At 35.6% G+C, this 20,128-nt stretch overlaps 2 protein-coding genes across 2 annotated transcripts; both read right to left on the bottom strand.

The window, feature by feature from the left end:
* Nucleotides 1-849: 849 nt before the first annotated feature.
* Nucleotides 850-8,116, bottom strand: LOC117314736 (C-type lectin domain family 3 member A homolog). The gene is made up of 5 exons (XM_033868824.1): nt 7,909-8,116; nt 3,585-3,866; nt 2,685-2,855; nt 1,329-1,352; nt 850-1,125 (listed from the first exon to the last, which is right to left on the bottom strand). The coding sequence occupies exons 1-5, from the start codon at nt 7,991-7,993 to the stop codon at nt 1,067-1,069; spliced, it is 621 nt and encodes a 206-aa protein (XP_033724715.1). The 5' UTR covers nt 7,994-8,116; the 3' UTR covers nt 850-1,066.
* A 5,813-nt stretch (nt 8,117-13,929) lies between these two features.
* LOC117314735 (beta-crystallin A3-like) lies at nt 13,930-18,783 on the bottom strand. Its single transcript, XM_033868823.1, has 5 exons — nt 18,593-18,783; nt 16,288-16,409; nt 15,618-15,738; nt 14,992-15,140; nt 13,930-14,294 (listed from the first exon to the last, which is right to left on the bottom strand). The coding sequence occupies exons 1-5, from the start codon at nt 18,611-18,613 to the stop codon at nt 14,165-14,167; spliced, it is 543 nt and encodes a 180-aa protein (XP_033724714.1). The 5' UTR covers nt 18,614-18,783; the 3' UTR covers nt 13,930-14,164.
* Between the last annotated feature and the right edge of the window lie 1,345 nt (nt 18,784-20,128).

The raw sequence follows: 20,128 nt of genomic DNA, 5'->3' as shown, positions 1-20,128 counted from the left end.
TGGAATTACACTATCCCTTCTTGGGGTGAAACTGAAAATAAAACAATGTCGAAATGCTCACAATAGACAATTTATACCGGTCCACATTTTTCAAGGGAGACAACTCTCATTAGGATAATATTTTGTCAAAAAATTGAAGAAATATGTCCAAAAGCAATTACATTTGTATTTAATATATTCATTTAACAACAGCATAGCTTGTCTCCCGAATGTTTGTCAATAAATAATTTATATATATATATAATGGTATGGTTTTGAAAATTGCATGAATTCACAAAACATAATCTGATCAAGTAAACAATATAAATATTATTAATGCAATTTGCGAAACCATTCCAATTAATATATTTTAATTATTTATTGACAAACATTTGCGAGACGAGCTATGCTGTTCTCCAACAGCTCTTGTTATTGTCAGCATTCACGTGAGAATTGGTTTAATACTTATATGTCCGTTTTATATATAATGTTTCTTATATCCAACCTGTAACAGTGTTATCACATTCCAAAGTCAAATTTCGCGCTGTCAATGAGACACGTTCTTGTGACGTCACGACTACAGGCGAAAACATAGTGCGTAGTAACAGACAAAAACAGTTAAGGATACTCACCCCCCCCCCCCCCCCCCCTTTTTTTTTTACAACTAGATCTACATAAATTGTTGCAAGTTACATTGACCAATCGTTTTTTATGCACAGGTATTAGAATGTTCGTTTTGTCTACATCAAGAAAAGCTGAAGACAAAATGACGAAGTCACAAATTATTCAATACGAGACTAAATATGATAAAATTCGAATTATTTATGAATTGAAAAACGGCAAAAAAAGATAAAATTACAAAACGCTTTATTGAACGTGATTAGAAAATGCTTTATTGAATGATGATGACATTGATGGAATGATGACACGTTGAATCTATTGTTGTAGGCGCACGTGACTTCTCCTGTTATACCACGTGTCCAAATGTGGCCGGTGTCTATTGCGATAGACACATAGTACCTCCCTGTTACACCACATGTCCAAATTTGGCGGGCTTCTATTGTTGTAGACACAAAGAACCTCCCTGTTACACCACGTGACCCAGAACTACAGTCAGTAGGAAGGTCAGTAACAATTTTGACGTACCTGCAAAAAGAAAAGGTGTAAATATTGAACACCTGTACATCTCTAACAAGTTATGAAGAAAATCATGTCAGCGATATTAGAGGCCAAATGCTATCTGAACATTATCATGGGAACTATATATGTTGATGAATTATTTCATAAAGATATATACATATCTTATCAAAAATATGTTTACATGTAATAGGCATTGAATAAGTACATACCTGATCGCAAATAAGACATCGATCCTGCAATAAAAAAAAGAGATGGAATTGAACATGTTTGATACAAATACATGTAAATTTGTTTTATTTTTGTCGATATGTCCAAAAAAGTCCTATTGCTAGGATGACAGTAATTCGTAATAATATTTGATTTAAATAGACAGTTCAAACCATCGGGGTTGTTTCTAGGTTTCTGGATTTTTTTATGTACTAAACTAGAGATGCCCCATGATGATCGAGTCACACAAGACTGCTGTTACAGTGCAGTCACACTGAAATGCCCCCCCCCCCCCCCCCCCCCCCAACACACACACACACCTCCAACCCCATCCCCATTTCTTATCATTTAAGGATTTACTTGAATACAATTTTTTTGGAGATATAACACACATGAAAAAAATTGGAATTAATTAAAAAATAAAATAGAATAAAATAACATAAAAATAATTACAAAAAAAGGCCAAACAAACAAACAAACAAACAAACAAACAAAATGGGCTGATAACATAGATTTTAAGTCAATGAAAATGCTTGTTACAAGCAAAATTGAATTATTTATTATCATTTGACAAAAAAAATCACATTTAGAATTTAAAACGTGCATGACACTTAATGTACACAATGCACATTGCTTCAAAGCAAGTTTTTAAATGTTTTCGTTTTATCTTATTTTATTTCATTTTATACGGTAATTATCTTAATGTTCATCGAGTTATCAGAAATTAACATATTGTTTAGTACAATTGTTATATAGTATAGGTAACTGTCTCTTTCCTTATTACGGAAGACAAGTGAAAAAGAAACACAGACCTTATTGAACGATCAGAGTAAAATTGAGCCTGAAAGTTTTGCAAATGTCTCAGCAGATTCATTTGAGTCATGCCCCTAAACATAAACCCATTTCCGGGGAGTTTCTACATAAGCTGCCTCTTACTTATACACATAGAGGGTAATAGCAGCTGCAGTGCTTATTAGTCCCCTGCCGTTTGAAAAACGGGGGGACTATAGGTTTACCCTCCGTCCGTCCGTCCGTCCGTCCGTCCGTCCGTCTGTCTGTCACGCAGTAGTTGTCCGGACAACTCCTCCTAAAGTACTACTTCGATCTTAACGAAACTTGGTATACATGACCAGTATAACATGTAGTTGTGCATCCCACATTTTTTTTTTCGAAAAACCATTTTTCCAAAAACAAATGGGAAATGAATAGGTGCACTTCTAGATCAGGCAGGGGACTTTGTATTGCTGTTGCAATACTATCCATCCTTGTTAACCTAGCCGCACACCACGTCCAATAAACAATGATCAATGCAAGATATATTCATCGAAATATATATAATGTAACCAATCTATACGTACCACTGGCGAGTTCACAAACGTAACCGGTGAGTTCGAGGGAGACATTACAGAAATCCGTTGCCCAGCCCATTTCCGAGGGATCCAGAAGTAAACACCCATTAGATCCAGAACCCACGGGTTCACCGTCCAAAAAGGCAGTAAAGGGGTTAGTGACTTCATCGCCATTTATGTCTGAAACATATTGAACATTTCAATTAAAACACGAGAAAGCTTTCTACTTTAAACACAGAATTATTGGGACTTTACTGTACCAAAACATGTCTAATGATATCATATGTATTTTTGAACACCGTCTTATCAAAATCACCTGATCAGGACTTCGTTGAAGCCAAAGGAAGATTGAAGTAAAATACACTAGCCCGAGAGGAAACTCGGGCTATTTCTACACCTACTCGAAATAAAAATAGTACGTGATAATGACATAGCTACACCAAAAACACCTACCCCTTACATTTGGTTATTGTTAGAATTTACTCTGGAATTTATAACAGCTCAAAAATATCATTTGTTCTGAAAAAAACTATAAAGAATGAATGTAGTACACACTTATTTAATATTAAGCTATAGACATGTTTTATCGCTATGCTTGTATCATTTAGAATTCTTTATAATCTTACACAGGCAAAATGTTTTCATGTCAATTCAGGTCGAATTCAGGTAAATTTCAGGCCAATATTTTCAGGTCAAATTGACCTCAAGACATTTTGCCTGTGTGTATGTAAACAAATAAAAAAGAAAAGAAAATAAAGAGTATTATTTGAGCACATCCAAGTCAAAAGAAAACTTGAGTAATCACATTTCGGTTCATCGTATAAAACTTTGACAAATCGTCATAACGAAATCAAACTCAGAAGTAAACCTCCATATTTGGGTAAATGGGAGCAGGGAGTGAGTTCTTACCTCGCTGCCACGTGATTGCGGCTCCCGTTGTTTGAATACTTCCTCCAATCCAGTAAAAAGACACCTCTGCTTTGTCATTAAGATCTAGATCCATAGCTCTCTGAATAAGTAGTTTATTTGTTTCCGAGTCCCGAACGATTGCAAGTGTACCATTCCTGGCACGACATCTGGTGGTAGCTTCTGTCCAGGTGATGGCGTCCTGTACCATATGATAACACCTACCGTGTATTGCTAACACATGGTACGGATCAGCTGTTGGTATGTAATTGCACATTGTGTCTCCTGGAATTAAAAAAAGACTCCATGATGTCAGTAACTTCATCATCGCCATCGCCATCATCACCATCACCACCACCACCACCACCATCACCATCATCATCATCAGCATCACCACCACCATCATCATCATCATCATCATCATCATCATCACCACCATCATCATCATCATCATCATCATCATCACCACCACCACCACCACCACCATCATCATCATCATCATCACCACCACCACCATCATCATCACCATCACCACCACCACCACCACCATCACCATCACCATCATCATCATCACCACCATCATCATCATCATCATCATCATCATCATCCCATGATGTAAGTACTTATATAAGACAACGATATACTACATGTGGTTAATGATATTACAGAACGTATTACCATTTTTCTTATCAGCACGTAACACAATTAAATAAAAGATTCACGCAATGTTGAATTATCGCAAACACCAATCTTACCATTGAAAACAATGTACAGACACTTCAATTAGCGCGATGCTACTAACGCAAAAATCGTTAAAAATAGTCTGACCGCTAAAATACGTACGCTCACAGTATCTGAAGGCGTATCTTTGCTGTAATCTATTGACTAGAGGAACTTCCCAAAACAAATCTTGATAAATGCATTTTTTTTAATATGTATTTTCTGAGCGACTCAAATGACGTCATTATTTGAAACATTATTCTAGAGTGTATCTACAGTCAAGTGAATGGAATTGAGATTACAAAATGTTGAATGGGTCACTTTGAATACGTCAGATAATTATTAATCATCAAATTCAATATAAGCTTTAAGCTTGTTTCTAGATCCCTCACCAATGTACAATTTGCAATGTATATGTACATTTGTATTAAATATAAATAAATACTGTTTAAACTAAATTCAATATCTACTGTAACTACGTATTTCCCACTCATTGTTCAACACCATAAAGCAATGTTATAAAGCAATGTTATAAAGCAATGTTATAAAGCAATGTTAAAAATCAAGACTACCCGATAATACCATATTCCACGGACAACATGTTTTTGTGATGTTTAGTAAATTTCTTGATACGTTTGGTAAAGATTTTAAAATTCGCTTTGATTTGATAAGATATTTCTGAAATTTGTCACAAAAATCCCATCAATTTTACGAAGCATTTTTCAAAGTGAAATAGGAATAGAGAATTGAACACTACATATTTATATGCGATGTTATATGATATTTCTGTGATTGGTGAAATAACTTGGTAAGACTAGAAAAAAAACCCCAACAAATTTGGACGAGTTCCATTAACTTTAAGAACTTTTACAAAAATGTTGCTAACAATGTTGTTGTTTATGTTGTTAACGATTTAGATAGGAGGTACGGTTGTTGTTGTTGTTGTTGTTGTTGTTGTTGTTGCTGCTGCTGTTGTTGTTGAGGAGGAGAAATTGATCGGTCTGTGCTTAATTAGGTTATTGTGTTCTTAGGCAAGGTACTTTACCCTTATTGCTCTGGATGTCATACGACAGGGCTCCCGTATGTTGTTCAGTGAGGTAGTCACCTGCTTCTACAAGCCTTTTCACGGAGTAATAAACTAGCAAAATAAATTGGTTGAATTTATTTAGTGGTTGAAGTGACCGCCAAATTGACCCATATATTGACCGTTTCATATTAGTCCTGTACCCAAACTAGGATGCATGAGTAGGTAATATTGAAAACCCCTAATGACAAGAAAGTGACCTTGGATACGTATGTACTCGGACGTACCGGTGACATGTACATATAAACTACTTGACGTTTCATGGTCCATCGGATGTTCAAAGTGAAGTAGAATTATTCTATCGGCTGTCTTTAACTTACAGCTCTGAATCATATACATTTCATCTACAATATCATTGGCTCGATACATTAATTCGACTGAAAGGTTGAAATCACCAGATATATTACAAATGATGTCACACAAACTCACAACATCTCAAGTTTGTGAACGTTTATTGTCAACAGACAGAACAACAATTGGAACGCATGTTACCAAGAACAATAGGTGTACAGTATATATCTTCTAATCACACAACCACAACAACTTTGTCATTGGTCTCAGCTAATTTGAAAACTGTCCGAGGCGTCTATACATCACACACGTTATCTATCCCTTCATTTTGGGGAAATACACGTACAGTGTTTCAGTTTGTCCATTATATTTTGTCAATATATATATTTACAAAAATGACAATATGCTATAAATAACTTTTATTTTATGTGTATATGCTTTGTGTGATGTGTAATACTTTAACAATCTAGTGTGATGGGGAAGAGTGAGTGTCTCATAAGTCTAATAGTAGACTGGATGTAAGGGTGGGTGAGAGAACAGGGGAAGAGCGAGTGTCTCATAAGTCTAATAGTAGACTGGATGTAAGGGTGGGTGAGAGAACAGGAGAAGAGCGAGTGTCTCATAAGTCTAATAGTAGACTGGATGTAAGGGTGGGTGAGAGGACAGGGGAAGAGCGAGTGTCTCGTAAGTCTAATAGTAGACTGGATGTAAGGGTGGGTGAGAGAACAGGAGAAGAGCGAGTGTCTCATAAGTCTAATAGTAGACTGGATGTAAGGGTGAGTGAGAGGGCATGTACGGAAGCCCTGGAGGGACATTTTGAGTTACTTCTTATTACTTATAACTTATTAGTTATTACTTATTAGTTATTACTTATTTGTTATTACTTATTAGTTATTAATTACTAAATTATTGTATAACAGTACGTTACTTTATCATATCGTCAAGATAAATGATGTTTTATATAAATAGTAATATAGTAAAGCATAGTAATAAATTGTCAGATAAAAATCCCGTTTTTAAACAGAACGTACTTAGTTATAATTTATTTAATTTGTTATTTCTTTTTTGTTATTTGTTATTTGTTATTTGTTAATTCTTATTTCTTATCAATAAAAAGTCACAAATAAGAAATAACAAGTAAGAAATAAGAAAAAAGAAATAAGAAATTACAAATAAGAAATAACAAGTAAGAAATAAGAATTAAAAAATAAGAAATAACAAATAACGAATAAGAAATAACAAATTAAATGAATTATAACTAAGTACGTTTTGTTTAAAAACGGTATTTTTATCAGACAATTTATTACTCAATTACACAAAAAGGATCGATATGAACAACATCCTTTATATAAAACATCATTTATCTTGACGATATGATAAAGTAACGTACTGTTATACAATAATTTAGTAATTAATAACTAATAAGTAATAACAAATAAGTAATAACAAATAAGTTATAACTAATAAGTTATAAGTAATAAGTAGTAACTCAAAATGTCCCTCCAGGGCTTCCGTAGGCATGTTTTAAAATGTGTAATAATTGTACCTTTTACATGTGATACTTAATAAACTAATTTGAATTTGTCTACTGTCCGAGTCATTTCCCTCGCACGCGCAATACGATAGACAATATCATAAACATGTATTTTATTACATAATTTGAACTTATAAAATGGAAATGAAGGAAAGGAAAAAAGAAAATGAAACAGAGAACATAATTTTATCATTTGATATACACATGTATATATAAATATTGAGACAATCTCTCCCGGACCCACTTTATGTTATGGTGCAATGGACCATTTATGTTGTATTGAAGTAAAACATTTATTGGGAATAATGTCATATTCTGGAGGTACGAGAACCGTTATTAAAATGTTTATATTCTAATTTTACGTCTGAACATTTAAACCAAACTTTGACTAAAAAAAGATGTATGAGAATGAGAGAATGAATGGATGAATGATTATACAGAAGGAAAGAGAAAGATGCTAGATAAGAGAGAAAGACCTCCTCTATCAGATGACATTACGTTACAGAGTTGAACCAAGGACTTCTAGCTCTGAATTTTCTCAAATGATGCTGTGAGGTAATTCATTAAATTCTAACCCTTGATCGAGATTTTATCCAATTAACTACCATGCAAGAGAGACATAATGTTCAACCATTAAACAAAAGAGAGAGAAAAAAGAAAAAGAAAAACAAGTATACTTATTACAGAGGTTTACATACCCTGGCATTTTACAGCAGAAACACACACGGTCAAAATAAGGATAACGGTTTTCATTGTGAACGTCTCTCTCGATGTATCTTCCATACTGTCCTTTTAAGCGACCGATATATATTTCAACCTATACACACATTTCAAGTTATATCTTCTCGTTTCTTGTCCGGTCACGTGATACACACTCTTTATACATGTATGATAGGGCTTGTTAGTCAGAATTCATATTAATCAGGCAGTTGTGGTGGTAAAATTCACTTCCGTTTATTTACAATACCCCCCCAGGATGGGTATCGCCTTATATGGCTCTTATTCATATACCTCTAAGTGTACCTTAGCATTACGTAAGCAGCACGAGATCCAAACACTGACTAAACTATAATACATACTAGCCATTTTCATAAGTATGTATACATTTTATTAGTACATCTATATAAGATAGGGATTTCCATCATCGATTCCTCAAAATGTTGTTAAGAACGGTTGACTTTAGCCTTTTCCTTATACAGAGGATCCGTACCATATCCATACTACTTTTGCGGGATGAAACGATGTCATGGATACGTTAGCTAGTCCATACAGTACTAAACATTGGACGCTTTTGTTATAAACACATTGTCTCCCTAACAAATCATTGATAATGTTTGTCTTCATTGCATATCTGAACGACAACCCAATATACTAAAGAGTCATATCCTGCCATGTTGGAAAGCAATTGCCCAGTTAAGAAAAGTATGTAATCAAACGTGATTATTCACTCTCATTAGTAAAATATGGATTATAGTATATCTATGTCATAATCGTTAATTGACCAATCAGCGTGCACCTTTGGTGTAACTAAAGCATTTCACACGCGCGGCGTAATCTTTGTTCGAGGGGAGACAACTCTTACATGTGGTTTTATCAAACAATACAACTTCTGATCTAAAAGATGGACAGTGATCGTGATAATAATGATGAGAGTTCAGACAACTAGGCTAGATGTAAATTGTTGACAAGTACCACGCCCGACAATCCCAGGAGCACACGATGCAGTGCATGCTTATGACATTGGCAACAAACGTCCACCATCATTGCATGATTTCTACCATGTCAGACAGCAAAATCATTCGGAACTCCTCGGGTATTCTTTTTTTTTCTTAGCTTGCGGGAAAGGCCAGAGGTTATCCGATTGACACCAAAATCACCGATTCCGTCTTGGTGAGGACAGCCCTCCTCCTCCTCCTCCTCCTCCCTCCTCCTCCTCCTCATCAAGTTCATTGTAACATGCGATGTACTGAAAATGCGAGTGTAAAAAGGTATGTTTTATTTCCAATCGCTCAAACTACACCCTGTAAATAGACAAGGGTGCATATCATTCGTTACTGCCGAACTTGATGAGTTCTTGTCGGGATGTGCACAATCTAATTAAAATTAGACTTGTAATTTCCGTTCCTCTACGATACACTACAATACAACTTGTATTGCAGTGTATCGTAGAGGAACGGAAATTACAAGTCTAATTTTAATTAGATTGGGATGTGCAAGACATCAAAATGCTTATGAGATCGAGGTTCAGGCCGAGACAAGTTTAGCAATGCTACGAGAAGGAATGGTATTCGGCTGTGACTCTTGATGTGTTCCTGATCATATAGTACCAATCATCCTGTTATTCCTTCTGCTTTATTGTTAAACTAGACCCCTTTAAGAATCCAGGTATGTAATTTGGATACATTGAAGGTATACTATAGTTATTTCAAATGATACAAAATGTTAATTTAATTTACATTTATCCATTGATAACGATGGTTTAAAATATATATTTTATAAAATATTAGATTTCTTGCCAGATACCACAATTCTACCACACAATAATCATTTTAAGAAGCTACAGTGCCGACAGCCTTTACACTGCCTGTCACAAAGATACTTGCACCCACGGCAAGGCATGAAATCTATCCAATTAACACCAACAAATGAAAAAAAGATAGTGTTCTAATAACAATCGTTTGTAAGAGTATATAGTTATAATTCCACCAGAGCGACGTGTCTTGTTGACTTTTGATTGGCAGACGAGTCGATATTCATGAGGGGATGAATGCACGAATAGGTATATTATATATGTGTATATACAACATTTTAATCGATGCTCGAGATTTTTGACGAATCAGTCATGATGAGCAAGTTGTGACGTCAGTGAGTACTGGTATAGGTGTAACAAGTTCGATTCCTGGTAAGCTTTGTTTTCCCTTTAAAATAAATAATAAGAAAAAAATATATATATGAAAATGTTGGTATGCTATGTGCGCATTTTTGGGTTGTTGGTATTTGTTGTATGTTTTTCTTCCTTTAAAAAAAATCCTTCATTTTTTTTTGTCTTCTCAATTTTACATTCCATCGTTGCCGTCGTCCTTGCTGTCAAGTTGAATTACTCGAGTATTGACAGAGACAACTTTTAATGACATAAATTTAAATAATATAATAATCAAAATATTAATTTTAAACACTCTTTATAACCTTAACTAATTAAGGCTATTTAACCTATACAAATGAACGTAGATGTCATGTCCTTTTTTGCATTTCAACTGCAAGATATGCTATTTTTTTTTAAATTTTACCTGTTTGTATAGGCACATTTGAGTGTGTGACACAACGACTACTTTCTGTAAACTTACATGTAATAGTAAATTATTGTATAAAACGACATTAATATTCATTGTGATTTTCATAGACCTGTCACTCTTTGCTGTTGTCTTCCCAATGTTCACCAGTTACTTGACAACATGTTATGTATACGCTATGTATTCGAGGCACCGAAACAAATGGAATCGTCCATTTTGCGTATCCCACGAAAATGTCAACGTGACAGGATGGTTGAGACGGAATACAATAAAATTTCTTCGAAATGCCGTTGTTATGGTTACTGACGGATCCTATAGATCAACAATCGCAACATCTCGGGGAAATTTCCCCGAGATGTTGCGATTGGTAGATCAAGTGCTGATTTGAACTTTGCTCGATTACAAAGCGGAAGAGAGTATGCGGTCCGGAAACGTTACGTCAGTGTATCACCGGAACAAATATGTAAGTAGTCAATCGCTTCAGCGTTAATTCTATCGACTTATAAGGAACGTTTGATGTATATATTTATTTGTATACGTATAAAGACATACGATGTATTTGTAAAAATGATCTTACTGATATTTTTGTTTAATAATTTTCCTGATTTTCATTTTAGCCTCTGAAGGGGTAACATGAGTTTTACATCAATGCCACGTGGGAAAGGAACAAATGTATTATCCGCTTTGCGCTGTCAAATAGTTCGGTGAAGATGTATCAAAAGTCCCTATTTCCTACGAGGTACAGACACTCCTAATGCCTAGACGTGAATGTGACAGTTTCTGACCGAGGATGTGCAAACTTGTACATGGAGAATTTGAATATCATCGTTACGTGATCTTTTTTTTTTTATTTTTTTTTATTTTTTTTTGTAATTGTGACGTCACACTAATCAAGACGCCATAAACTGAATATTGACTCGTATTTCAAAAATAGAAACATCAGGTTATTAGTTAAGCATTGAACTGCTTTCAGTTAGAAGTTATCGGCTGATGAATGCAAACTGGGCAACGGCAAATTTAATGAAACTCGCTAGCACGCTTCATGTTGAATTTGCCTTTGTCCAGTTGGCATTCATCAGCCCAATGCTTATATTTACAATTGACAACGATTTTCAGAGACTATATCCTACATATAGGAATTTCGCTCCTACGATGAATGAACAAATTATTATCGTCAAAGAGGGAACATCCTTTTCAATAGCCATCTTTCGTTATCGCCGACGTCACAATTATGACGTCACAATAATAATGAGTGAGCTTAGTACAGTTGTATAGTGGGGCTGCAGTGTAAATGTAAATATAACAAAATATTAACCTCGATATCACCATCTGTGTAAATGAGAATTTAGGTAAATCGGACCATACCTAATATATACGGTTAAAGATGCCTTTCCCTTGACATACCGCGTAATATCCTTTGGTTTGGTTTGTATGTTTTTGTTTAACGTCCTATTAACAGCCAGGGTCATTTAAGGACGTGCCACGTTTTGGAGGTGGAGGAAAGCCGGAGTACCCGGAGAAAAACCACCGGCCTACGGTTAATACCTGGCAACTGCCCCACGTAGGTTTCGAACTCGCAACCCAGAGGTGGAGGGCTAGTGTTAAAGTGTCAAGACACCGTAACCACTCGGCCACCGCGGCCCCGTAAGATCCTTTTAGGTTGTTGTTTGGTAGCCTTCCTTGAGGATAGTTCTTTACATCGGGTATACATTCTTATGAAAGATGGCAACAATTTCATGTTGCGATCAAATGCACCACTTTTCCTAATTCCATTAACTGATTAAATTATGTCTTTATTTTTGTTTTATTCATATCAAAGTTAAATTTCAGTTGTCCATATTATGTAATTATCCATAGACTGCAAAAAAGTTGAGTGTGGTCCAGACATGAAGATGAAGAATTTTAGACATGTGTTATGAAATATTTTCATTTTGGAATTCGAATTAAGAATGAACGTTTAGAATCAATTTGCCCTTGCAGAGTATGAATGTATTCCCCAGATATCGTTTTCATTCAAACTCGGAATTATTTTCTGTAGATAAAGTTTAACCTTAGCTATTAATAGGACGTCAAACAATCCAAAACCTAACCAAAACGTGTGTTCATGACTATGCAAATCCCTGCTTACGGTTATCATATATACGTTTATTACATTTTAACCAGTATTCATTCTACAAAAGTGATACTAGTGAAAAATATCCTTTTTTTTCTGATTTGACCAATCAAAACATTTCCTACAAACGACAAAGGGAACATTTAAAAGCTGACCCGGTATATTTTGCTATACATTGCTCCACTCTCGTGATAAACATCAACATATTAGCCAAACTCGTGAAATATATTTGGTATATTTGTTAGATATCCTTTATCTATTGTGGTTGAAAATGACAATTTGTCTTCCACTGTCTATGATAACATAATTAGGCCAAGTACTCACATTAAGGGGTGTCAGAGAAGGCTGTCTGTGTAGACTGTATAGAAGTATGATTATGGAATTCTCCATGTTAATTTATTTAACATTTTCAAGGAACATGTACTACTTACTCATGATGGAATGCGGACCGAGCCAGTCTGCGTGTTTTGTTTTCTGAAACGTAATCGCTTGGATCCAAGATGCCACAACTGTGATGTAAATTTTGTTTAATACCAGGCGAGAAATCTTCGTTTTCCATTAAATTTCTTAAGTGCAGTAATACTACACATGCATATCACTGAACTACTGTAAATCAACTACATTTCGCGTAGGATTTATTTTCGCGTTAACACGCGAGAAGAGTAAATCGCGAATTGAAATATTTGGCGATTATTTGTACATGCATAGCACTTATGGCTGGCTTACGAAGTCAATTAACCTTATAGCTCATAATTCGCGAAGTCATTTCTATATCAGCGTTCGCGAAATCATGTAATCGTGAATATGTCTGAAGAGGAAAGTTCGCGAAATCAAGTTATTTAAATCATTCTCTCTTAACCTCTTAATGGTTGGTTGTTAAAATGTTTCTACACAAACTATATTTTTTATCATTAAAATCATTATCTTATATGGTTTGTACATATTTCATCATTGTTTTGTCACGTAATCGTAATTAATCTTATTGTATGTGCGTTTTCCATATGACAATTTTTTAACCTAACACTTTACTAGTGTGTAATATCTTACACTGGGTATTGAAATGAAACAATATATCCTTCATATCATTAATAGTAGACTTTCATGCGTCTTCTGTCGATGTCACAGTTCCTGGACATATGGAGGGTCGTATAATATCTGTACAACTCCTGCGACACGAAAGTTGGGAACATCGTCAGTATTTAGATATGATCTAACTTTCACCACAGAAGAAAGGTGAACTACTTGCAATGTTTTTTGAAGTAGGTCATCTTGGCTACTAAATTGCAAACATGATAGAATTCAAAACGAAAAGGTCGTTACTGTGAAAATAAGTTTTATTTAAAAAAAGGTTTACAATTTGCAAAATCAGATTCAATTTAGTCTTTAATATGTAACTTACATACAATACACGTTAATGAACGTTTGGTGAAAATAAATTTCGTTTCTATTCTAATTTTAGCGTTCTCGCTATAAAGGATTTAAATAAGAAATATTAAAAACTAAGGAATGAACAACGACAGGATATTCTAAGCATTTTCTGGAATCGGTGGTCTAACGATCGGTGCCCAGGAGGATATGGCGTCGTTCGTAAAACAGCCCTCTGACGCCGAACCATTGTGACGTCCCCGTCAAAAACAGGTACTGCTTCCCACTGAGGCCTGCATGTTCATAGCCTACCCACCTGTGGGAAAACAGAGAATATCTTAATGCCATTCATTCATCCCAAGACATTTTATAAGATATTGGATGTAATGTTAGAATTAAGAATTAAGAACATATCCTGACATTGGAATGTGTTATGAGTAAAATAACTGTACGATATCCCTTGATATGAAAAAAAAAAACAAAACAAACAAACAAACAAATAAAAAACATAAAAAAACCAAAAAACAACCAAAACAAAGAGGAAGGTAAGATCCAAGTAGCAGACGAAGTGAAGGATACGCCGGGGCGTTTTGATTGCAAGCTTGATATTGACATTTTGTTAGAATGGAATGGGGTATTTGAGATATGGAAATGGCTGATATGAAGTTCTGAAGATCATTGATCATTTTGCAATTTATCAGAGAATATATATACCATGGCAGTAAAAATAAGTTGAATGTTTGTTGCTGGGTCTATGGCCCAATGAACAACCTGGTTCATTTTGAGGCGGGGTATCCTTGTAGTAGTTGATGACTACCACACTAAACAACATACGGGAGGCACGTCGCATGCCATCCAGAGCAATTAAGGTAAAGTGTTTTCCTTAGGAAGGTCATGCCACGTCCCTCGGATCTACACCTGAGGTATCTTACACCATAATGGCAATTTAAAGAATCCTAATAGATTTTCCTGATAACTGACCCACGAAAACCTCTACGTGTCATCATATTTACCCTCCACTATGGACATCAACAGATGACACTTTGTCATTAAAGCAGAAGTCTGATAAATTGGAAATTCGATTGACTCCTTCAAAGCTCTGACTCTGGCCAGCAAAGCACGAGTGCTTGTATATGGTGCTTGAAGGATTTACTCCGAAATCCTGCAATGGAAATGTGTAAACACACGATCAAACATAAATATAACAGAAGCTAGACTGGCACCGACGTGTTTTCTTAGAATTGCTCCACTAAATTATAATACTAGATTATCTCCTCATAGTTTGAAATTTAGAATCAAACATATCCACATTACCAAAATCATAAAGCTCTTTTCGGTTTATTATTCGGCTTAATCTTATAAAGACAGCGGGCCAGTGTAATCAAATGAATATGTCATTTATTTCGTTTCGGCCAACAGTTTTAGTAGTACGATTGATGTACCTTGTGTTTTGCATATTCCATTTTAACAGCAGCTTCCGGATAATGACACACATTAAGTAGGTCTTGCCTAATTGCAATTTGCCCAAAAATGTTACCCATCCATGCATTTTGATTTTGTGGTGGCACGGTATTTGCACTGGACACATATTTTAACATAAATATCGTAGATCCTATGACATTAATTGAAGAATACTTACAAACTCAATCGGTTTAAGCGAACTTATTGTGTCCTCTGCTTCACACGGGAGGTTGATCTTTTGTCCCTCCCAAACGACGTAAATCTTTCCGCCCAAGAAGCAATGCTGATATAGAACCCATCTGGATATATAAGAATAACAAACTACACTGTAATTCAACACGGCATGAAGCAAAATAACGAATTTTTAGCCAAAATGTTAAAATGAATGTCATCTTGTGCTATTTTGAAGAGGAAACCGTTTACTTCATATATGTTTAGGAAACTTCACTTCTTTTGTGTAATGACAATTTTTATTTGATATGAGTTGAGATAAGCATACCCATGAGAAGTTGTCTACACAAATGTGTTCAGTATATGTATGGTGGGGTTTTGCATTACTGTTGGTATGAATAAAGGTGTGGTTACGTGTACATGTGTGTGTGTGTGTGTGTGTGTGTGTGTGTGTGTGCGTGTGTGTGTGTGTGTGATAGTGGGTGTATGTTTATAGTATATGTGCATATTTACCCAGAATTGTAATCGTGTGCCTGTATGTGGTTCTGTTAATGAGGTATAGTGTAAAAGTAACAATATTTGACATTTAAGAGCTTATATCTGAGCACAAAAAAAAAAAAAGGAAAAATTAATTACCACTATTGACCACTGACAAATAAACTGAATGTGCTACTTACAGCCCGCTGTGTACCTCCACAGAAGAGACCTTGTTATTGAATCCCGTAAAACATAGGCTGTAATAAGGCTCGGATATCTCTTTGGAACAACCCATGAAATCCCTGTCAGTGTATAATGTAATCTGAAAGAAGAAAGTATTAGGCTGCATTTGTATGGATACTGTTTCTATACGGTATACTGATAGTTGATAAATCGCGATGGACTTGATTATTCTGTATTCGCGTCATCAGATATAGCGCGAAAATAAGTACAAAGCGCGAGATTACGAGTTACAATGATTCTAATGAACTTCAATTGCTATATATATGTGTGTTCAATTACAGCTGGCATATAAACAAATCTAACTTACGTACTACCTCAAAAGTGATAAATCGTGGCAAAATACGAAATATAGAATTACACGAATGACCCCTTATCAAGTACAAGGAGAATAAGACCAGGTTTCAAAGAAGGATATATATAAAGCCCCTGTCACACTTGACCGGATTGGTGTACCGGACATCAACGGATAGAAATTTTTGTTATCCGGTGGTATACGGTGGCAAAGTTGTCAGTCCGGTAGAAAAATCCAAACTGACGACGTACTTGCACCGGAAAATGAACGGATAAAACGTACCAATAACGAACATGTAACGTACGGCTACCGTACTACCAACCGGGTGTCTCCGAATGAGTAACGAACAACAAACGAACATGAACCGGTGAATCAGGACGTGTACAGGAGGCATTCCGGACAAACCGAACACCTAACGGACATTAACGCGCGCGTGCAGAAAAAAAGATATATACATTTCTCCGGCGTTCAGTTGTCAAAAAGTTACAGTGCTGACTGCCTCGCCAAAATGCCTCGCGATAGAAGAAAAAAAAAAACAAAAAAAAAAAAAACGTTCCTGCAAAAGCGCAAGACACAGAAGAAGTGTCTGTCGATGCTGTTGATGCCGTTGCACAGGAAACCGAAACTGAAACTGAAACAGAGCATGATAAAGGTGGTGATGATATTCCAGTTGAAGGTGGCGAAGTAGAAGTTGATACTTGTAATGCAGGTGAAGTGGAAGGGTTTGAAGAAGTTGTGCCAAGTGCGGGAATGACTACCAAGAAGAAGACCAAAAAGAGTTGCCATCTGAAAGATGAGGAAGAGGAGGCCCTCGTTCTGGAATGGATAGAAGCCAATCCTTTATTATGGAATTCCAAAGATCGGGAATATAAGAATAAAGCAAAGAAGGACCGCTTGTGGGCTGAGCAGGCTGAAACACTTAACTATGATGGTCAGCTTTCTATAATATATCTATTTGTATTTGATGTCATGGGAAAATGGCCATTTATATTATTATTATATTATATTATATTATATTATTATATTATATTATATATATATTATATTAGTTTCTGTCGGTAGTCAGTTCCTCCCCCTGTAGGTATCCTGTAGGTATTCTGTATTCATCCGTTCTGTGCGTGTTATCCGTTTTCAATCCGTTTGTCTATTCGTCGTGTCCGGTGTTAATCCTGCAAGCATCCTGTGTTTGTCCGTTATGTATCCGTTATGTGTTCGTTATGTGTCCGCTGAAGGTCCGGTTTATGCGTGGCGTATGCGTTCAAGTTCCATCAACGGACTGGGTAACGCATGCCCCCCCGTACACCTACCGCATATAAACGAACAATGACAGGATATATACAGGACAAAACGGACATGCACAGGACAGCCAACGAATATTATTATCCGTTACTGTCCGTTTCAAGTTTTGTGCATGCACAAAACTTTCCAACGGATACCACCGGACGCACCGTACATCACCTGACATGAAACGAATGAACCGAACATAAAACGGACATAAAACGGATATTGACGAACATCACCGGATATCCAAAAATGTTATCCGTTTCACGTCCGGTGGCCCAATCCGGTAAAGTGTGACAGGGGCATAAGCGTCTTCTGCCTCAGGGACACACCCGTCAACCAGAGAACCAAACAATTGACAACGAACCGAGACCATAACCAACAAACATTTTTATTTAATAAATATTCAATGTAAAACATTAATCATTTACATTGTTATAGCAAAGGTTAATTTAAATGTTTCATTGTACATTTAAATCACTGTTTTACATACGCAAACTAGAGAAAGGTCGAGTTTACTGTAACAGATGTACCTTAACCCTAGGTATAACACACACTTTCTAATGGAACGACAAAATAATGATTAATTGATAAATTAGTTATAATTAATAAATATAATTAGACAGCAATAAAAAGGAAGATTTCCTTAGCCTTGAAAAGCAAAAAGAGTGTTAAAATATTAAATTTACCTTTGGTGGTAAAGTTGGCATGCTTACAAACTAATTTGTAATCTCGGCAAACGATGACCGCGGTCGGAGAGAGTAGAGGAATGTTTGCTAGGGAGACTGTCAGGTTTGTTTTATAGTGGAAGAATACAATGAACCCCTTACATCAGGTATCATCATTTATCTACATCCGGAATATACAATGAACGTATTCAGACTGGGTCACGAAAGTCCTACTAATCTATTCGTTTAACTTACATATTCACGTCACGAAGGGAAAAGGGAAAATTGCCTACGCATGGTACTTGTATTTGAGTACATTAGGACAAAAACATGAAAAAACCGACATAATACCAACACTACAATTATAACTCAAAATTGATAAATAAATACAATTGACGGTTTTGAACGTGCTGCTTTGATTTAATTCTAACAATAATCCCTTTTGTGAATTTATGTCTTAATTTCGGAAAATTTGGCAATTTTTTATGCCGGTGAAATGTAATTTTGAAACAGTAAGATTCAGTTTGTAAAACGTTTAGATACCGTACATTCTGCTCTAGACTTCAGACTTCATACTTTATATAAAATACTTTTAATCTTCGACAGTTGCTACTTACAGTTGTACAAACGTTATATACAATACCCACGTATCCTAAACAAAGCTTACTTGTTCAATTTCTGGAAAACATATACACTTATGTTTGCTATTTGAAATATGCAACGCAAAATAATATTAATTTTGTATTTGATGTCTTGTCATTTGTTTATATATTGAAACATTTTCTTCAGGTTGGTAAGTGAGAACACGGTCGTATGTTACAACCACAATATTGGACTTCATTCGTAAATCCAATATTAGAGGTGGTATTCGAACGTCGAACGTAAGCTTAGGTGCAGATCCGAGGTGTATGGCTCGACGCTCCCTACCAGTGTCAGTTTGTGTTTCCTGGGAAGCTGAGAAACGGGCTGATCTGTTCTGTCGTGGTTGGGTCCATGAGCAAGACACTTTTCCCTTAATGCTCTGTATTGCATATGGTGGTCCTCCCGCTTCACCCGTGTGTGGAAAAAAGGGGGAAAAAACAGTAACCAAAAGTAAGTAGATAAAAAAAAAAAAGAAAAAAAAAAGAAAAAAAAAAAAGAAGAAAAACAAAAACCCAACAAAAAACAGTATTTGTTCAACCTGTATCCAACAACATGTTAAGGTTCATCTAGATGGCATATTAAGTGATATTATACAAGCCATGTTCAGAGTTCATGATAGTGTCTAATAAGATTATATTTGAAGATTGAAATGCCTCCATATGATATAGGGAGGCACTTCAATAGGGCCTATATGTAATGTTTGTGTGTTATCATTCACAACCGCCATTTGAATTTCAAGGTCAAAGGAAAGTCAATGTGTATGGTTTTATAAAGTCTGATCCGGTCAAACAAATATTACGTGATATAGGCACGTGTGAGCATGACGACATGGATGTTTTGTGCAATACACATGATCCCCATAAGCTAATTGTGTACTCCTGAAGCATGCAATTTTCGCATGTTTTGCAAAAACTG

Source organism: Pecten maximus, chromosome 16 (assembly GCF_902652985.1).
Source record: "Pecten maximus chromosome 16, xPecMax1.1, whole genome shotgun sequence".
Lineage (NCBI taxonomy): Eukaryota > Metazoa > Mollusca > Bivalvia > Pectinida > Pectinidae > Pecten > Pecten maximus.
The sequence above is the reverse complement of the archived record's forward strand: the minus strand, read 5'-3'. Positions and strand labels throughout refer to the sequence as shown.